The 17,141-nt window shown below is 38.5% G+C and overlaps 1 protein-coding gene across 2 annotated transcripts in view; it reads right to left on the bottom strand.

Moving 5' to 3' along the window:
• The window catches only part of SPTLC3 (serine palmitoyltransferase long chain base subunit 3), a 133,378-nt gene that overhangs the window by 62,817 nt on the left and 53,420 nt on the right, over window positions 1-17,141 (bottom strand). For both annotated transcript variants that reach the window (XM_082645295.1, XM_082645296.1), the window contains 2 exons: window positions 15,127-15,251; window positions 12,564-12,657 (listed from right to left, as the gene is read on the bottom strand). In XM_082645295.1, the coding sequence (XP_082501421.1) occupies window positions 12,564-12,657; window positions 15,127-15,251 (219 nt within the window). The remainder of the gene's footprint in view (window positions 1-12,563; window positions 12,658-15,126; window positions 15,252-17,141) is intronic.

Here is a 17,141-nt window from a genome sequence, read left to right as displayed (position 1 = left end):
AAAACTCTGAAATGGGTCTTACTGGGCTAAAACCAAGTCGAGGTGCTTTCCTTTCTGGAAGCTGGGTCGGGGGGGACCCATTTTCTTGCTTCTTGCTGCTTCTCGAGGCTTCTGGCATTCATTGGCTGTGGTTTCTTTGATCTCCAAAGCCAGCAATGGCTTGAAGTTTTTCTCACATGGCATCACTCTGACACTCACTCTTCTGTTTCTCTTTTCCACATTTAAGGACCCTGTGATTACCCTGGACCCCGTGCAATCCTTTACTTTAAGATTATCTGAGTAGCAACCTGAATTCCATCTGGATCCTTCATTCCCCTTTATCACAAAATATAATATGGTCACAGGCTCTGGGGATTAAGACACAGGCATGTTGGGGGACCATTATTCTACCTCCCACAGAGAACTAAAGAGCCACAGCAGTTCATACATAACAGAATGTTATGGATTAAATGATGGACTCTGACCCTCACCGCATGCGATTCTTAATTGGGAAAAGCAGGATTTGTACAGACAGTGCCAGGCTTCACCACTGAGGGGCTCTATGATCTTGGACAGGTATTCAACAACCTATTTAGGCCTGAATCTCCTCACCTGTAAATGAGGACCATCCACAGGGTTAAATAAATACATAAGAGAATGTTATTAGCTCAGCATCTGACACAGAGTAAATTCTCAATAAGTGCTATTTGCTGGTATAAAATAACCACAGAGAACATGTATTATAAAGATATAGATAGGGCTTCCCTGGTGGCGCAGTGGTTGAGAGTCCGCCTGCCGATGCAGGGGACACGGGTTCGTGCCCCGGTCTGGGAAGATCCCACATGCCGCGGAGCGGCTGGGCCCATGAGCCATGGCCGTTGAGCCTGCGCGTCCGGAGCCTGTGCTCCGCAACGGGAGAGGCCACAACGGTGAGAGGCCCGTGTACCGCAGGGAAAAAAAAAAAAAAAGATATAGATAAAAACTGATCTATTATCTGGGGGTATAAAGAGAGAGCGCGAGGATTAAGTTACTGAATGTTTTAAGAGCTGTGTAAAATTGGAAGATAAAATGAAATCCCTGAATTATAATTTTGGCAAAAGATTAAGGAATTACAATTTTGTCTGAAAATAATTTCAAACTTAACAAAAATATTTGCAAGAATAAGAATACTACAAAGAACACCTAGGTACATTTTATCCAGATTCATCTATTAACACTGAATCCCATTTACTTTATCATTCTATCATCTATCTATTATCTATCTATCTATCTATTTACCTATCTACCTATCTATCATCTATCTATCTATCATCATCACCTCTATAGAATTTCCAAGGGAAGACTGGTGAATGGTACAATTTGGGCTGAATTCCAAATGATAAATCCAGATAGAGAAGGTGAGATATTGCAATTTGTAATAAGAAATGATGTATTTGGTCTTCATCCACTACACTGTTCCTGGCACATAGCTCCTAAAACACTTAGAATTTCCTAAGTGCTGAAAGCTATATTGGTGTCTTTTGTTATGTTAATGAGATGACTTTTGGAAAGCACCTAAGGATGGAGGCTGGTTGCCAGGGGAACTGACCAATGATTAGAGGGTTGGAATTTTCAGTCTTTCCTTCCAAGCTCTGGGGAGGGTTAGGGACTGGAGATTGAGTTCAATCACCATTGGCCAATGGCCAATGATTTAATCAATTGTGCCAATGAGACCTCCATAAACCCCCAGAAGGATGGGGTTCAGAGAGCTTCTGGGTTGATGAAACAAACCTGGAGATTCAGGGAGAGGTTGTGGAAGCTCCTGCATGCTTTCCCACCCACCTTGCCCTGTGCATCTCTTCCATCTGGCTGTTACTGAGTTATAACCTTTTATAGTTAGATGATAATCTAGTAAGTAATCTGGCTTCCTGAGTTTTGTGAGCTGCTCTAGCAAATTAGTTGAACCTAAAGGAGAGGGTGATGGGAACTTCTGATTTTTAGCTGGTCACTCAGAAGTACAGGTGACAACCTGGAGGTGAGATTGGCATCTGAAATGGGGACAGACCTGTGGAGTCTGATGATGTCACCAGGTAGATAGTATCAGAATTAAGTTGAATTGTTGGATGCCCAACAATTGTTGCAGAATTTCTTGGTGGTGTAGAGAACTCCACACACATTGGAATTGGTTCCTGAATCATTAAAGGGATAAGAGAACTGCTTTGAGGAGAGCTGATCTTTACAATCCATAAAGACAAATCTTTTCCATCTGATGCTGTTCAAAGTTTTAACTCAAAGTTGCTTGTATCTCTGTTTTCATCTCCCCTGGACACCTGGGAGGGCTACTAAATGCTGTGAGCAAAGCTCATCCCTCCAAGGGACAGCATGGCACACAGCAGAACAGGCACATTTCCTTGCTTCTTGAAGTACATACATCTTGGCTTATATACATGTCTTTGTGGCTCTACATTAACTGGCCAAGGCCTTAATTTTAAGGTTCTTCTCCAGTAGTTCAGCCCCACACTCAGGACACACTTGGGGGTCTTGCTGTCTTTGCACACTGCAGATTAGTCTTCTGTTTGAAACGTCCTTTCCCTCACCCCTGATTAGAATTCTCCTAATCCTTCAAAGTCTATGGCAAATGCTATGCATTTCATGCAATCCCTTTAATGAGATGACCTCTGCATTCTTCTGGGTCACCATAATGTTCTCTACTATCCCTTAGTGGCGCTGGTGATGACAATGACGAGGATAATAATAATCATAATAACACAGCAGGTACAAACAATTCAGTAGTTTCTATTACCAGGTATTGTGCTAAGCACTTTATATTCCTTCTCCAGCATACCATGAATCAAGGATCATAATAGAGATTATTTTTGGAATTAGTAAATAGAGATCCAAGAAGGTTAAGTAATTTTCCTAGGACCATATGATAATAGGCTACAGAACAAGGACACTAATGTTTGGATCAAGGCCTATACATTTTTGAAAAAATACCAAATTGATGGTTTTAAATTTATATATGCTGTATGATAATTAACAACTTAGGAAAATTTATTTACAAGGAAATGTATAAATCTTAAGTACACAACGCAATGAATTTTAATAAGAACGTGAGCATCACCCCACTCAAAATAACAACATTTCTATCACCCCAGAAAGTTGTTCATGCCTCTTCTTACCAATTTTCCTCCCCTACAAGGAGAGGCAAGTATTGTTGTGATTTATATCACCATAGAGTTGCTTTATCTGGTTTGAGTTTTCTATAAACAAATTTATACTGTATGTACCCTTTTGTATGTGGTTTATTTAATTAAAAATTATGTTTCTTGAGAGTCATCCACTTTGTATCAGTAGTTTATTCCTTTTTCATTGTAGAATTGTCTTCTATTATATGAATAAGGCATTTTTTTTTCTATTCTCCTATTGATAGATATTTGGGTTGTTTCCAGTTTTGAACTATTATGAATAAAGTTCCTATGAACAGTCTTGCACAAACTTTTAGTGGACATATGCTTTCATTTTCCTGGGAATTCTGAGCTGTGGGATTTCTGGGTCATAGCATAGGGATGTGTTTAGCTTTACAAGATTTGCCAAAGGGTTTTCTAAACGAGTTGTTCCACTTACACTTCAGTTATGGGATGGGTGAGTGTTCTAATTGCTCTATACCTCTGACAACATTTGATGTTGTCATCTTTTGGATTTTAACTATTCCAGTGAGTGTGAAAAGATACATTTGTCAAAGTCTTTACTCTTAACCACTGCCCGATACCACGTGGCCCTTTTTCACTGCAACCCATGATAATTACTTTTGTATATATCTGCTCCTCCTAATAGATTGTAAGCTCTCATTAGCTAAGATATTACCTTATCATTTTTATAGTTCTCTGAAGCCCTAACATAGTGCCTGAATCAGAAAAGTTGTTCAATAAATGCTTAGTGAGTTTTGGCTTAGAACACATTTTCTGCATTTTGTGTGACTCCCTTTACCAACTTTAGACCAGGAGTGTAAAACAGTGCTCATCATGGTGAGAGGAAGCCTGAGGATAGATAATGTGACAATGTGTGTCTGGTGATATATCTCCGGGTATACTGGCAAGATCCAGGGTCAGCTTAGACTAAATGAGGTTAGAAAATAACATTGTATTAGGGCTTATATCCCTAACTGTGCATCAGAATCACGTGGGGAGCTCTGAAGAAATGCAACTGCCTTGGTCCCAACCTGAATATTTGGATTCACTTGGTCTGTAGGTAGACCGAGTCATTGACCTTTCATAGATATTCCTAGATGTTTCTATTGAGCAACTAAGACTGTGACATTCCATTGCCCTCAGTAGAATTGAGTGAAGAAATGAGAGGCTGCCATTGATAGATGGTTCTCTCCAAGAGTGAGATCATCACGTTTAATCATATCCATGGATGCAACTACAGTTGAATAATTATCCACTATTTCCTTTATCCTTCCTCAAGAAGACAGAATTTTTGATCACCAATTACCTGTCTTGCCAAAGAATCAAAAAGCCATAGCACATAGCTAATGTCAAAAGCATTTTCCTTCATCTCCTAATAAATTCATTTTTTGAACCCCTGAAAGATGTCTACTCCAAATATGAATTCCCAACACTGTGAAGATAATTTGAATCTGGATGTGACAATTGATGATAAATGAAGAAAAAGAAACAGAACTGGAGGAACTAAACTTGGCTTATCAGAGATGAAAGCAAAGACTGAGTGGTTGATGTAACATTAAGAAATGGAGTCAACATATTTTGAATTAGCATTGAGCTAATGGTCAGGGTTGAGCTGTAGGTCTGAGGGGCCTCAAGTCTGGTTCTTGCAGAGTTCCTGGCCCTGAACTTCATTCCAGAGTGTTCTTCTCACACAGCCGCTGAAGGGGGTTCAGTAAAGGCATAGCCAGAACTCACCCCACTCAGTGAGAGGAAATTTTTCATCAGAATAACTCTACAAGTTGGAAAAGGGGGGTCAATTTGGAATGCTCCCATGCATTGGCTTTCTTCTCCTGGGGGATAATTGTTTTACAGTTTGAGGTTTCTTTGAGGTGGGCACGACAGAACTGGAACAATTCTTCCTCACTTCTTTGCTTTCTTCTTCTCACTCCAATCTTTGTTACTTCCTTGGAGAATGAAGGGAGAGTGCCAAGGAAGAGGAACAGGGAAAAGTAGAGGGGGAGGGAAAGCAGGAGAGAATAGCAGTGAGAAAGAAGAGAGAGAAAACAAGTGTGTGTGTGTGTGTGTGTGTGTGTGTGTGTGTGTGGACACATGCATGCACACAGTAAGAAAGGAGAGTTCTGATGACAGTAATAAAGAATTAGGATCAGGAACTTTGAACTAGGAGGATCCTTACACATCATATAGTTGAACACCTTCATTTTGCAGTTGGAAAACTGAGTACAAGAAAGAGGAAAGGATCTACACAAGGTGATGCAGAAAATCCAGGGCAGAACTGGACGAGAGAACTCAGGTGTCCACCACCACCTCCTTCTAAGTATTTCCTAATACTTCCCATGTTGCCTTGACCTCATCACAAAACCTCACACCCAGGAGCCTGAAAGGACACTGCAATGACACTGACTAGATGGTTTATGTGTGTGTTTGTGGGCGGGGGGGGTTGGGATAGTGAAAGGAAGCATTTAGGCTAAGGAACAAGATCACTTTTTACCTGACAATAACATAAAACTTAAGTCTTCACATGGAAACAACCTAAATGTCCATTTACAGATGAATGGATAAAGAAGATATAGTGCGACTACCAGTGGCTTCTGCATAGAAAGGGTTCCCAAACGCGGCTGCCGTTGGTGCCTGCTCCCCAGGGAACTCCACCTCTTTGGGGGACTCTCTAACACCAGCAGCCGTGCGGATGAAAGGCTCTTGGTGCTCCATCCAGGCTTCAGGGCTGTGCCTCTGAGGTGGGAGGGCCAAGTTCAAGACATTGGTCCACCAGAGACCTCCCAGCTCCATGTAATATCAAATGGCAAAAATCACCCAGAGATTTCCATCTCAGTGCCAAGACCCAGCTCCACTCAAAGACCAGCTTGCTACAGTGCTGGACACCCTATGCCAAACAACTAGCAAGACAGGAACACAACCCCACCCATTAGCAGAGAGGCTGCTTAAAATCATAATAAGGTCACAGACACACCAAAACACACCACCAGATGTGGACCTGCCTACCAGAAAGACAAGATCCAGCCTCGTCCACCAGAACACAGGCACTAGTCCCCTCAACCAGGAAGCCTACACAACACACTGAACCAACCTCAGCCACTGGGGGCAGACACCAAAAACAACGGGAACTACGAATCTGCAGCCTGTAAAAAGGATACCCCAAATACCATAAGTTAAGCAAAATGAGAACAAAGAAACACACAGCAGATGAAGGAGCAAGGTAAAAACCCACCAGACCAACCAAATGAAGAGGAAATAGGCAGTCTACCTGAAAAAGAATTCAGAATAATGATAGTAAAGATGATCCAAAATCTTAGAAGTAGAATGGAGAAAATACAAGAAACGTTTAACAAGGACCTAGAAGAACTAAAGAGCAAACAATCATGAAAAACACAATAAATGGAATTAAAAATTCTCCAGAAGGAATCAATAGCAGAATAACTGAAGCAGAAGAATGGATAAGTAACTTGGAAGATAAAATAGTGGAAATAAATACTGCAGAGCAGAATAAAGAAAAAAGAATGAAAAGAATTGAGGACAGTCTCAGAGACTTCTGGAACAACATAAATTGCACCAACATTTGAATTATAGGGGTCCCAGAAGAAGAAAAGAAGAAGAAAGGGACTGAGAAAATATTTGAAGAGATTATAGTTGAAAACTTCCCTAATATGGGTAAGGAAATAGTTAATCAAGTCCAGGAGGCACAGAGAGTCCCATATAGGATAAATTCAAGGAGAAACATACCAAGACACATGTTAACCAAACTATCAAAAATTAAATACAAAGAAAAAATATTAAAAGCAGCAAGGGGAAAACAATAAATAATATACAAGGGAATCCCCATAAAGTTAACAGCTGATTTTTCAGCAGAAACTCTGCAAGCCAGAAGGGAGAGGCAGGACATATTTAAAGTGATGAAAGGGAAAAACCTACAAGCAAGATTTCTCTATCCAGCAAGGACCTCATTCAGATTTGACGGAGAAATTAAAACCTTTACAGACAAACAAAAGCTAATAGAATTCAGCATCACCAAACCAGCTTTACAACAAATACTAAAGGAACTTCTTTAGGCAGGAGATACAAGAGAAGGAAAAGACCTACAATAAGAAACCCAAAACAATTAAGAAAATGGTAATAGGAACATACATATCAATAATTACATTAAAAGTAAATGGAGGGCTTCCCTGGTGGCGCAGTGGTTGAGAGTCCGCCTGCTGATGCAGGGGACACGGGTTCGTGCCCCGGTCTGGGAAGATCCCACGTGCCGTGGAGTGGCTAAACCCGTGAGCCATGGCTGCTGAGCCTGCGCATCCAGAGCCTGTGCTCTGCAACGGGAGAGGCCACAACAGTGAGAGGCCCGCGTACCGCAAAAAAAAAAAAAAAAAAAAATAGTAAATGGAGTAAAGGCTCCAAACAAAAGACATAGACTGGCTGAATAGATATAAAAACAAGACCCATATATATGCTGTCTGCAAGAGACCCACTTCAGACCTAGGGACACATACAGACTGAAAGTGAGGGGATGGAAAAAGATAGTCCATGCAAATGGAAATCAAAAGAAAGCTGGAGTAGCAATTTTCATATCAGACAAAATAGACTTTAAAACAAAGACTATTACAAGAGACAAAGAAGGACACTACATAAAGATCAAGGGATCAATCCAAGAAGATATAACAATTGTAAATATTTATGCACCCAAAATAGGAGCACCTCAATACATAAGGCAAATGCTAACAGCCATAAAAGGGGAAACTGACAGTAACACAATCATAGTGGGGACTTTAACACCCCACTTTCACCAATGGACAGATCATACAAAATGAAAATAAATAAGGAAACACAAACTTTAAAAGATACATTAAACAAGATGGACTTAATTGAGATTTCTAGGACATTCCATCCAAAAACAACAGAATACACTTTCTTCTCAAGTGCTCATGGAACATTCTCCAGAATAGATCATGTCTTGGGTCACAAGTCAAGCCTTGGTAAATTTAAGAAAATTGAAATCGTATCAAGTATCTTTTCTGACCACAACGCTATGAGACTAGATATCAATTACAGGGAAAAAATCTGTAAAAAATACAAACACATGGAGGCTAAACAATACAGTACTTAATAACCAAGAGATGACTGAAGAAATCAAAGAGGAAATCAAAAAATACCTAGAAACAAATGACAATGTAAACATGACAACTCAAAACCTATGGGATACAGCAAAAGCAGTTCTAAGAGGTAAGTTTATAGCAATTCAATCCTACCTTAAGAAACAAGAAACATCTCAAATAAACAACCTAACCTTACACCTAGAGCAATTTAGAGAAATAAGAACAATGAAACCCCAAAGTTAGCAGAAGGAAAGAAATCATAAAGATCAGATCAGAAATAAATGAAAAAGAAATGAAGGAAACAATAGCAAAGATCAATAAAACTAAAAGCTAGTTCTTTGAGAAGATAAACAAAAGTGATAAACCATTACCAGACTCATCAAGAAAAAAAAGAAGACTCAAATCAATAGAATTAGAAATGAAACAGGAGAAGTAACAACTGACACTGCAGAAATACAAAGGATCATGAGAGATTACTAGAAGCAACTATCTGCCAATAAAATGGACAGCCTGGAAGAAATGGAAAAATTCTTAGAAATGCACAACATTCTGAGACTGAATGAGGAAGAAAGAGAAAATATGAACAGACCAGTCACAAGCACTGAAATTGAAACTGTGACTTAAAATCTTCCAACAAACAAAAGCCCAGGACCAGATGGCTTCACAGGTTAATTCTATCAAACATTTAGAGAAGAGCTAACACCTATCCTTCTCAAACTCTTCCAAAATATAGCAGAGGGAGGAACACTTCCAAACTCATTCTATGAGGCCACCATCACCCTGATACCAAAAGCAGACAAAGATTTCACAAACAAAGAAAACTACAGACCAATATCACTGATGAAAAATCAGTGATGCAAAAATAGATGCAAAAATCCTCAATAGATGCAAAAATCCTCAACAAAATACTAGCAAACAGAATCCAACAACACATTAAAAGGATCATACACCATGACCAAGTGAGGTTTATCCCAGGAATGCAAGGATTCTTTGATATACACAAATCAATCAATGTGATACACCATATTGACAAATTGAGGGAGAAAACCATATGATCATCTCAATAGATACAGAGAAAGCTTTTGACAAAATTCAACACCCATTTATGATAAAAACTCTCCAGAAAGAAGGCATAGAGGGAACTTACCTCACCATAATAAAGGCCATATATGACAAACCCACCACCAGCATCGTCCTCAATGGTGAAAAACTGAAACCTTTTCCATTAAGATCAGGAACAAGACAAGGTTGCCCACCCTCACCACTATTATTCAACATAGTTTTGGAAGTTTTAACCACAGCAATCGGAGAAGAAAAAGAAAGAAAAGGAATCCAAACCAGCAAAGAAGAAGTAAAGCTGTCACTGTTTGCAGATGACATGATACTATACATAGAGAATCCTAAAGATGCTACCAGAAAACTACTAGAACTAATTAATGAATTTGGTAAAGTAGCTGGATACAAAATTATTGCACAGAAGTCTTTTGCATTCCTATACACTAATGATGAAAAATCTGAAAGAGGAATTAAGGAAACACTCCCATTTACCATTGCAACAAAAAGAATAAAATACCTAGGAATAAACCTACCTAAGGAGATGAAAGACCTGTATGCAGAAAATTATAAGACACTGATGAAAGAAATTAAAGATGATACAAATAGATTGAGAGATATACCATGCTTTTTGGATAGGAAGAGTCAACATTGTGAAAATGACTATACTACCCAAGGCAATCTACAGATTCAATGCAATCCCTATCAAACTACCACTGGCATTTTTCACAGAACTAGAACAAAAAATTTCACAATATGTATGGAAACACAAAAGACCCCGAATAGCCAATGCAATCTTGAGAAAGAAAAAGGGAGCTGGAGGAGTCAGCCTCCCTGACTTCAGACTATACTACAAAGCTACAGTAATCAAGACAATATGGTACTGGCACAAAAACAGAAATATAGATCAATGGAACAGGATAGAAAGCCCAGAGATAAATCCACCCACATATGGTCACCTTATCTTTGATAAAGGAGGCAAGAATATACAGTGGAGGAAAGACAGCCTCTTCAATAAGTGGAGGTGGGAAAACTGGACAGCTGCATGTATAAGAATGAAATTAGAACACTCCCTAACACCATACACAAAAATAAACTTAAAATGGTTTAGAGACCTAAATATAAGGCCAGACACTATCAAACTCTTAGAGGAAAACATAGGCAGAACACTCTATGACATAAATCACAGCAAGATCCTTTTTGACCCACCTCCTAGAGAAATGGAAATAAAAACAAAAAGAAACAAATGGCACCTAATGAAACTTAAAAGCTTTTGCACAGCAAAGATGCCATAAACAAGATGAAAAGACAACCCTCAGAATGGGAGAAAATATTTGCAAATGAAGCAACTGATAAAGGATTAGTCTCCAAAATTTACAAGCAGCTCATGCAGCTCAATATCAAAAAAAACAAAAAACCCAATCCAAAAAATGGGGAGAAGACCTAAATATACATTTCTAAGAAGATATACAGATTTCCAACAAACACATGAAAGAATGTTTAACATCATTAATCACTGGAGAAATGCAATTCAAAACTACAATGAGATCTCATCTCACACTGGTCAGAATAGCCATCACCAAAAAATCTACAAACAGTAAATGCTGGAGAGGGTGTGGAGAAAACGGAACCCTCATACACTGTTGGTGGGAATGTAAATTGACACAGCCACTATGGACAACAGTATGGAGGTTCCTTAAAAAACTAAAAATAGAACTACCATACGACCCAGCAATCCCACTACTGGGCATATACCCTGAGAAAACCATAATTCAAAAAGAGTCATGTTCCACAATGTTCATTGCAGCTCTATTTACAGTAGCCAGGACATGGAAGCAACCTAAGTGTCCATTAACAGTTGAATGGATAAAGAAGATGTGGCACATATATACAATGGAATATATCTCAGCCATGAAAAGAAACGAAATTGAGTTATTTGTAGTGTGGTGGATGGACCTAGAGTCTGTCCTACAGAGTGAAGTAAGTCAGAAAGAGAAAAACTAATACTGTGTGCTAACACATATATATGGAATCTAAAAAAAAAAAAAAGTCATGAAGAACCTAGGGGCAAGATGGGAATAAAGACACAGACCTACTAGAGAATGGACTTGAGGACACTGGGAGGGGGAAGGGTAAGCTGGGACAAAGTGAGAGAGAGTTAGTGTATATATGGACATATAAACACTACCAAATGTAAAATAGATAGGTAGTGGGAAGCAATCGAATAGCACAGGGAGATAAGCTCCTTGCTTTGTGGCCAGCTTGAAGGGTGGGATAGGGAGAGTGGGAGGGTGGGAGATGCAAGAGGGAAGAGATATGGGGATATATGTATATGTATAACTGATTCACTTTGTTATAAAGCAGAAACTAACACACCATTGTAAAGCAATTATACTCCAATAAAAACGTTAAAAAAAAAGAAGATATGGTGCATGTACACAATGGAATACAACTCAACCATAAAAAAGAATGAAATAATACCATTTGCAGCAATATGGATGCAACTAGAGATTATCATACTAAGTGAAGTAAGTCAAAAGAGAAAGACAAATACCGTATAATATCATTTATATGTGGAATCTAAAATATGACACAGATGAACCTATCTACAAAACAGAGACAGACTCACAGACAGAGAGAACAGACTTGTGGCCCTCCAAGGGGGAGGGGGAGGGGGGGAGAGGTGGACTGGGAGTTTGGGGTTAGTAGATGCAAACTATTATGTATAGAATGGATAAACAACAAGGTACTACTGTACAGCACAGAGAACTACATCCAACATCCCGAGATAAACCATAATGGAAAAGAATATTAAAAAGAATGCATATATAAGCGAGTCACTTTGCTCTACAGCAGAAATTATCACAACACTGTAAATCGACTGTGCTTCAATGAAAAAAAAAAAACTTAAGTCTTTAAACTTTCTCAAGGCAGAGTTACAAAAGAGGAGGCATTATCACACTTCTGATAGTTACGTGCAGTCTAAGAGCTCAGTCATGGCTTCAGAGGCCGCACTGGAAGACCACTAATGACAGAGACACTAACATGTTTGGGTTACACTTAGCAATCTGTGTGTTTAATGCAGTTCAACCATTTGTTCCAGGTCACCGGAGGTTAACAAGCCAGTAGTGAGTATAAACATGACTGTGTTTCATTAGCTAAGCTCCCAGGTCGAAGAGCAAGGACTAAGCCCCATCAATAATCTTTACTTTTGTCTAGAAGCAAGAGGTATCTATTGGATAAAAACACAGATACTCACTGTTGTGTTTGAAGATCCTTATGGTTGCACCCGAGAGTCGGGCCCCAAGCACAAGAGATGCATGGTTTAACTCATCGCTTAAAATGAGGCATCCCTGGTAGAAAACAAGCACATGAAACATAGGCCAATAAATAAAATGAAGGGAAAACAACATGTGGGAACAGGAACTCACTTCAAGATCTATAACACAGATTCTCCAAAACCCTCTTTAATTTTAAAAGTCCAAGAGTTTAAACTGGTGTCTATGTGGATAAAATCCTCTAGAGCAATTTGCTGATGGGGTTGGGGATCTGTTAAGGGTTAACACTTTTTGAAACATTTGCATATAGTTTTCAGCAGAGGAGGTCATCCAAGATCTTAGTTAAGCACCGGGTAGAGTCTAAAGGATTGATGGTTGGGAGGAAAACTAATATGATTTTGGGTGGGTTGTGGATTTGCTGGGGCTTTTCAATCCCATGCTGGATTATTTGGAATGGTTTCAGGGCACTTTTACTGGAAGGCAGGGATAATTTCTGCAAAACATTTCAAGCTCTTGTTTTCTGATTCTCATTCCCTACTATATTAACATCCACGTAGACAGAGGCATCACTGCTTTACAGTTAAAAACTTTGCATCTGGAAAAGTATGGATGGCAATTCAGTCTGAGGCAAAGAGAGAAGGTCACTCTAATTTACTGCTTATATAAATTACTGTTTGTAAAATTATTTTTCTTTATTAATTTAAAGATTTCTAAATTATGAAATTGCTCAAGTAGACTCAAAATGCAGAGACATGCAAAAAAATTAAAAATAAAGACCTTTTTTTTATGACCACCCAGAATCTTAGAGTTCTCCCTTATATTTTAGAAATCTCACACATGATACATTTTTAAGTTTTTGAGGCCAAAGCCAGCAAAATTCTCACATCTCCATACCCCAGACATTGTGTGTGTATTTATAATTTTTTTGGTGGACATTTGAGTTACTTGTAAACCTCATGATACCTCACCCTGAAATTCTTTAGCACGTGTCTCCTAGGAAAAAGGACATTCTCCTACATGATCACAATGCAATTATCACACCTTTGAAATTAAACATTAATACAATGCTATCATCTAATATACAGTTCAAATTCAAATTTTTCCAACTGTCCTAAAAATGTCTTGATGCCTTTTACAGATGTTACCTTTCCTTCTATTTTTTTCAATGCAGAATCCAATCAAAGATCATATACTGCTTTATATTAGTTGTCATGAGTCAGATTTTTAAAAACATAAATCTGATTATGGCACTTGCTTACTTAAAATGAACAAACCAACTCTTCATTTTTCTCCAGGAGAATTCCCAACACTCTAGCATGATTTACACTATAAGGCTCTTTACAATTTGGTAACTGCCTTCACCTCTGGTCTCTTCTTCATCCACTCTCCTATGTTCTAATTCTTCCAAATCTCAGTGCTTCACACATGCTGCTCACTCTTCCTTGTCTTAAGAAAATAACTTACTTATCTAAACAGATAAGTAACAGATTCTGTTCTCATGTCACCTACTTTGCACAAGCATCAGCCTTTCTCGAGAAGAGTTAGGGGACAACTCTTTTGTCCTTCCCCATTTATGGACACTCCTTTTCTGGGGTATTTATCCTATGTTATTTGGTGTGTTATTACCCCCATTAGAAACTACATGAATTTACAGGGCAAAGGTCTTGTTCATCTCTGTATGCTCTGTAACTTGCCTCATATGAGAACACAGTAGATTCTCAATAAGCGACTTATTGAATGAATAAAGGGACAAATAACACAAGAAAAATGTTTTGTTAAAATAAATGCTTAATAAGCATTTGTTATGCTGAACATGGTGACTCGGGGACCTAAAAATTTAATTGATTTTGCAAAATGGTCACTGAAGAGGAAGTTTGACTCCCATCTAGGGCTGCAATTCTATAACCAGATATCATGATGAAGAGATTTGCTGGACTCAGCTGGTACTTAGACAGGCTGGGACCTGGAACCTGGGACTCTTTGCTGCAATGCTTGCACCTGGACAAACCTCTTCATCTCCTTGTGCAACAAGATACAAAGAAACTATATGGGACTAAAAATAACTGTGTGCTTGTGCAGCTGGGGCAAGTTATGGACAACAAGATACAAAAAGACCAAAAAACCCAGCTGCCACTTCGGAAGAGCCGGAAGCAAAAGCAGGGTACCACATATGCCTCTTGCACACAACACCACCAAAGCAGTGGGCAAACCTCCTAAGCCACCCCTCTGGCCTTACCCTGGGACCTGCCCCTATCCTCACCCCATATGAAGAACTAGCTCGACCCCTCCTTGGGGACGAGCTCCCCCGCTGCTGCAGCAGGGACCCCAATAAAGCCTTGCCTGAATCTCTTGTCTGGCCTCTTATCAATTTCTATTGATTAAGGAGGCCAGGCATCTTGGTCGGTAACAGTACATGTATTCAAAAAGCTGAACATCCAAGCCTAAGAAAAGAAACTTCTCAGTCATACGTCTAACAAAGGACCTGCTCAGAGTTATGTCTTAGGAATAACACAGCAGAAGACAATTATGTTAACAAATTCTCACCTTTCCAACGAGTGCAGGGATATTCATTGAGTTCGTTGCAAATCCCATCCCAAAGACCATAGCAGCTTCTACATTCAGGAACTTAGCCACAAGGTCCTCCAACTCTTTATGTTTATCCAAGGTTCCTGCTCATGAAATGATAGGATGGGTGAATCTCCCGTTCTCAACAAGTCCAAGATTGAAAACTCAAATTCCAATGCTTACCCATTACCAAAAGACATACAGGAGTGCACATAGCAGGTCTACTTGCCATAGGCCCACTCTAGAATCAACCCAAATAACCACACACTGTAGAATGGATCAATACATATACTGTAGAATTCAACACAGCAGTGAGAAAAAACAAACTAATGTCCCACACAACGACATGGAAAATCTCAGAAATACGTGGTTGAGAGAAAAATGTCAGACATGTATACACTCATATTGTATGAATCCATTTATAAGAAATTTACAAACAGACAAAACTAACCTGTAGTGTTAGAAGTCAGGAAAGTGGTTTCTTTTGTTGAGAGCGTGGAGAGAACTTTGAGATGCTCTGTTTTGTTTCTAGATCTGGGTGCTGGTTACGTGGGTATGTTTGTTTTGTGAAAATCCATTTTATACTTACGATTGGTGCACTTTTCTATATATATACTTTATAATGCAATAAAATTTATAAAAAATGCCACAGTTCCTCTTTCTTTCCACTTTACATCCCACGAATAATTAATTAAATTCTAACTCCCTCAGAGGGTTCCCGACACTCAAATGCAAACAGAGCTCATTCATGACTTCCATACATGCATTGAGCTATAATTTATTGAACCTTTGGAATGTGCTAGATTTCAAAGCCCACTATTTAGGTTATCTCAGTTAAGTTTAAGGGCCCAATAATGCAGGTATTATTACTTTACAGATAAGAAAACTGGAGTGGGAAGAGGTCACAGATAAAAAGCAACAGAGATACTCAAGTCTAACTCCAAAGTTCATATTTTTAAGACTCTGCTACCTTTAAATGCTTACTCTCTGACCCCTTCTTATAAATAATCCCTCGTGCCTTACTGAGAGCAAATACTAATGCTTCCCATAGTCTTGTTTGCCATCACTCTAACTTCTAGATCTATACTGTCCAATATGGTAGCTGCCAACTACATATGGTTAGTGCAATAGAGGAATTGAGTTTTAAATTTTATTTAATTTTAGTTATTTTTTTCCACTAAACACAACTTCACTGTTTTGGTAGGATTATTTCTCACTTATTTCACTTTAACCAGTGAAAATTTGGTGTCTGAATTGACATGTACTGTAAGGGTAAAATATCCACCACTTTTTGAAGAGAGAACAAAAACAATAAAAATAATATAGTATAGTTCATTAATATTTTACTTATTGATTACATGTTTAAATGACAATACTTGGGATATATTGGATCAAATAAAATGTATTATGAAATTGTTTACCTAATTTTTAAAAACTTTAAAAAATGTGGCTATGAGAAAATTTTAAATTACACGTGTCTTGCATTATATTTTTATTGGTCTAGATGATACACTTAACAGAATAGAAAAAATGTACAAGTGGACAGGAATTTGCATCCATCCATATGCAGATTTCACTCAGATTTAAGTTAGAGGAATGTTGTTAGCATATTCAGGACTATTATAAACAAGCTTCTATTAATCTAAAGATTAACATACATTACTACAGAGTGTGATATCAGAATTTTATTTAAATTGGTAAATTAGCTTGCTTATTGAGCTAAAATGGCGAGGAGTTGAACTTTAGAAGGCATTGCATGGTGAGCTGAAGTTTTATTTTGCAGTTAACATAAAAGAGAACATGAGATGGCCCATCTTTGCCCTTCCCCTCTCCTCGCGCTTCTGGCTGGTGGCCTTTTTCTCAAATCAGAATTCGTTTATGCTCCAAACTGTCAGAAAACATAGTAAAACAAACATTCTAGCAGAGTCAATGGGACTCAAGATTTGGGGGTGGGGAATTGTTAGAAATTTAAATTGTAATTTAAAACTTTATTA

Source organism: Mesoplodon mirus (assembly GCF_964341445.2).
Source record: "Mesoplodon mirus genome assembly, chromosome: 15".
Lineage (NCBI taxonomy): Eukaryota > Metazoa > Chordata > Mammalia > Artiodactyla > Ziphiidae > Mesoplodon > Mesoplodon mirus.
This window is presented reverse-complemented; position numbering and strand designations above follow the sequence as displayed.